This window comes from Wasmannia auropunctata, unplaced genomic scaffold (genome assembly GCF_000956235.1).
Source record: "Wasmannia auropunctata unplaced genomic scaffold, wasmannia.A_1.0 LD335985.1, whole genome shotgun sequence".
Classification (NCBI taxonomy): domain Eukaryota; kingdom Metazoa; phylum Arthropoda; class Insecta; order Hymenoptera; family Formicidae; genus Wasmannia; species Wasmannia auropunctata.
The window spans coordinates 1,598,111-1,602,263 of record NW_012026905.1 but is presented as its reverse complement, the minus strand read 5'-3'; the positions used below and the strand labels follow the sequence as shown (position 1 = coordinate 1,602,263).

Here is a 4,153-nt window from a genome sequence, read left to right as displayed (position 1 = left end):
CACGAAGTCCCATTACACGTTGGCCGCTGGCATCAAATCCCACGTATTCCATTCCTAATGGTATATATTCAAACAACCGCCCATGCGAAATCCCTCGATTTAATACGAATCGGCTAGTCGCAAGCATTACATCTTTGAAATTCAGTGGTGAATAAACCACATATACTAAATCTTCATGACTAGATTCGACAGATCGATCGTTTTCTATCCAACAGAATGTGCTTAAATCGCCACGAACCTACAGAAAAGCAACAATTTCATATGATAACATGATACATGTAATGCTATAACCATCAAAATTGAAATTAAAATTTTTAATGGAAACATTGTGGTAGAATTTAAAGAATAAAATACATAATATTATTACACATTTATAAAATATCAACATGATTTGAAAGATTTGTATATACCGTTTGGCAGACATGAGCGGTCGGTACAAGTTCGGCTTCTGGTTGCGGTAATCGTAAATGTCTGTACGACCCCCAGATTTCATTAGATCGCAGTACATTAATGGTCATATCTTTTTGCAATTGTTGTACATAGAATGGGTTTTGCAGAGAAAATTTAGGCGCCTCTTTATCCTGAATAAGCACACTTCTCACAAGTTCTCCGCCTGGCTCTTTTCTTAAGCAATTAACAAAACCCAACAAACCGCACTCAAAATCTCCTTCTCCCACAATTATAATTCTATTTTTCTCGTCGAACTTTTTGTTTTCATCACTCAAAAGCGACTTTAGATCCTCTAGCCAATTAAAGTTGTCATTATTTACATAAACAACAATTCTTTTTTCTATCAAAACTTTCTTCTTTAGAAGCACAACCATTTCTTTATCAGTGCGCTTTTCGAGAATAACATTTAAATCATATTGCTGCAAATATTTCTTGTAGTCAATTACGTCGCATTTTTCACGCGTCAACAGATAACTACCTTCTCTCAAAAATGGCATCAGTTTCTCTAAGGAGGTTTGTTGTTTGGTAAGAAGATTAAATCCGGCAACAATTAAAGCTTTGTCGTCTATAGATACTTTGTTTAAATCTACGATTGAAATGTTTTGTGATACGTCTAGTGAATTGAAACGATTCGGCGATGTTAGTAGAGTGAGATTCGCTTGTATCAATGGCATATCATTAAAAGCCTCAACTAGTAACGAAGATGAGAGGTATTCTAATTCAACATCATCGATATCTTCCACTAGTTCGATGACTTTTACTTTGATAACTTGATGATCTTCCAGTGCGAGTTGCGCTGATATTCGAATTGCTTCATTTAAAGAAACTTTAGCGCGATCACAATGAGCTACAAATATGTGTTTCTCGATAATAACATCTTGTGCTAGTTTTCGGCGAGAGATCTGAGAGGCTTTAAGGCCTCGAATTTCTATTCCACCAGCTCTAATGGTGTCTAGTTTTTTGTATACTCGTATTTGTAATTCTGTAATAAAACAATTCAAACAATACACGCATTACATAAAAAAAAACAATTCTTACACAATATTTGTGAATTAAAATAATACAATTCTTAGTATTAACGAATAAAATAAAAGTAATATAGTAATTAAAAAATATTTACGTTTGTCTGTTGTAGCTTCTAGGATGTTGGCCTCATTTCGTAGCTTCAATGCGTGAAGCTTGGGATTAATTACCAATTTTTGGATACTCGTGGGAACATACAAATCCCTTGTATCGCAACCGATAATATGCATTTGTAACATGTTATCCATAAATGTTACCCAATTATTTTTCCAAATGATGTGTCCTTTGCTGCCTGAAAGAGATGCACTTTTTAATCCACGAAACCATCCGCTATACTGGTAACCGCGCAGTTTTAATTCCTTGTAGATATCTCGAGTAGTCATATGTTCTTCTTCATTATTGTCCTCTGGTAATGAGTCTATTGAAATCATTTCCTGTTCTGGATTCGATGTCTCATACACCATACCTGTCACAACAACGCTATCTCCTTCAGTTATTTCAAACTTCCCATCTGTAATATTTTTATATATCCGATTATACGCACTCTTACCATCATGCTACTTTAAAGTCAATAAGTACCTTTCTGAATCGCAATCGCCAACTTTACAGCATCATTTCTCGATAAATAAGTAGCACGAATAAATTTTACGTCTCGGAATATTATCGGAATTGTTGTATACATTTGCCCCTTTATCATCCCTATAGTTTGCCAAACGATTGCAAGATAACCCATCGCGGGTAACAAATTTCTTCCGTCAATTACATGACCGTCCATATAATCATAATCCTCATCATTGAGTAAGATTTCAACGTATCTTTCTCTAGATTTCATAGACTTTTGTGTTTTATAACTTGGTATATACCAATCTTCGGAATGATCCCATCTAATGTATAATTAATGTAGTAATTTTATACATTCACGGAAAGAACGATTTTATTGAAATGTCTAAAAATTTTGCTGAATACAGATCTAAAAGTAATTTTTGTTTAATAATCAAAATAATTTGTTAGAAAGTTAAAAATGATATAGGCATTGCTATAAAACGTTTTAATATTCTAGCAATTATTTTTATTTTCTAATAAAGTTATTTTGATTATTGAACATAAATTAATTTCAGATCTAGATCCAACAAAATAGTTTTCTTTGTATTATACATATAAATATATATATATGTGTGTGTGTAACTTTGTACATATAAGTAATTTTTCTGCAATCTAGGATTACGTTAATATGTATCTTGTACCTTATCAATGGAGAAATCATAGGAGTTCCTCGACTAACTGGAAATTTCACTGGCGGATATAAATCAGCAATTTGTGGCTGCAAGCCACAATTGTAGAGCTTTCCAATTCCTTGTAAAATTGTATGAGTGTTTTGTTCAATGTGTCGAGTTAGTATAATGTTGGTCACTTCTGAATGCAAGGATTCTCTTATAACTTGTTGCAGACTGCCGTCTGATGCGATTTCAATGGTTATAGCATTACATGGAATTAAATGACTTGCTTGTTCAAAAAGAACAGTGTTTAGTATACTACGTGTATGATAGTCCGCCGATGATAATTTGGATTCTAATGTGTGCCATTCGGCACGAGGTATAGAAGTGCTGATCCACTTTGGACTCCGCTTTTTTGGCCGTGGTATTATTTTGTTCAAATTAAACAAAAGCTGAGGTTCCACTGATGCGAGACGAGAACTATGATACGGCATGTTACAATGAATCTCTTTCACATAAATATTATTAACCTGCGATAATACAAAATTCAAATTGAGGATATGTAGATCCGATAAATTGTAGCTTTTCGGAAAAAATTCGATATTTTCGAAATCATTAAGTAATGAGAGAGATTTCCATTTCTTTTTCAAAATAATAGAGCTATTCAATTCTACCTGTAATTTTTTCATAAATTCTTGCATGGATTCTGTGGGCCCACTAACAACGCTGCTGTTCTCGCTATTGCGGCATACTATTTCAATATCTATTGGACATATATTTTTAAGGCACTCGTAACCAAAATTGATAATTGCCATAGAGCTATGAATTAATTTTCCTTTGGCACACGTCAAACCAATAAAATAAGCTGATAAAATAGTTTGTTCAATGGTGAGACATCCATCCGCGTACGCGCAACCCAGTTCACCAGCAGAATGACTAATCACGTAATCCGGAGTAATTTTTAAGGATGTCAGAAAATCTACTAAACCGATCTACAAATATATACCAATAATTTTACATTAGACATAATATTTTAAAAATAAAGTACAATAAAATAATAAAATGTTATTTAAAAAATAAATCTAATATAATGCTAGTTTTTTTGCAAAACAAAACTACTGAAATAAGCAATTTATATTTATCTTCTATGTTTTACTAATAAATATAATTAATAATTAATGTAAAATAAATATAATTAATATTAATGTATAGCTTTGGTACATAATACTTTACCTGAATAGCGACGATACCAACAAACGCATATAATGCGTTTTCACACATTTCTATTTTTGTATTTGTCAAAATGTCTGTGACATTTATATTATATGGTTTTAAAATATCGTCACATATTCTTATCGTATTTGCGAAAACTTGAAATTTTAATAAATTTCGACCTGATTTTAATTACAAAATAATATTAATTTGATTTTTATTTACTGTTAGTTACTATTGTAAATTAAGTATAT

General features: G+C 32.1%; 1 protein-coding gene across 1 annotated transcript in view; it reads right to left on the bottom strand.

The window, feature by feature from the left end:
* The window catches only part of LOC105454540 (fatty acid synthase-like), a 7,600-nt gene that overhangs the window by 1,921 nt on the left and 1,526 nt on the right, over positions 1-4,153 (bottom strand). Inside the window, exons 6-12 of the mRNA XM_011697212.1 lie at positions 3,921-4,082; positions 3,362-3,679; positions 2,718-3,217; positions 2,053-2,357; positions 1,571-1,984; positions 411-1,432; positions 4-238 (exon numbers count right to left, since the gene is read on the bottom strand). Of these exons, the coding sequence (XP_011695514.1) occupies positions 4-238; positions 411-1,432; positions 1,571-1,984; positions 2,053-2,357; positions 2,718-3,217; positions 3,362-3,679; positions 3,921-4,082 (2,956 nt within the window). The remainder of the gene's footprint in view (positions 1-3; positions 239-410; positions 1,433-1,570; positions 1,985-2,052; positions 2,358-2,717; positions 3,218-3,361; positions 3,680-3,920; positions 4,083-4,153) is intronic.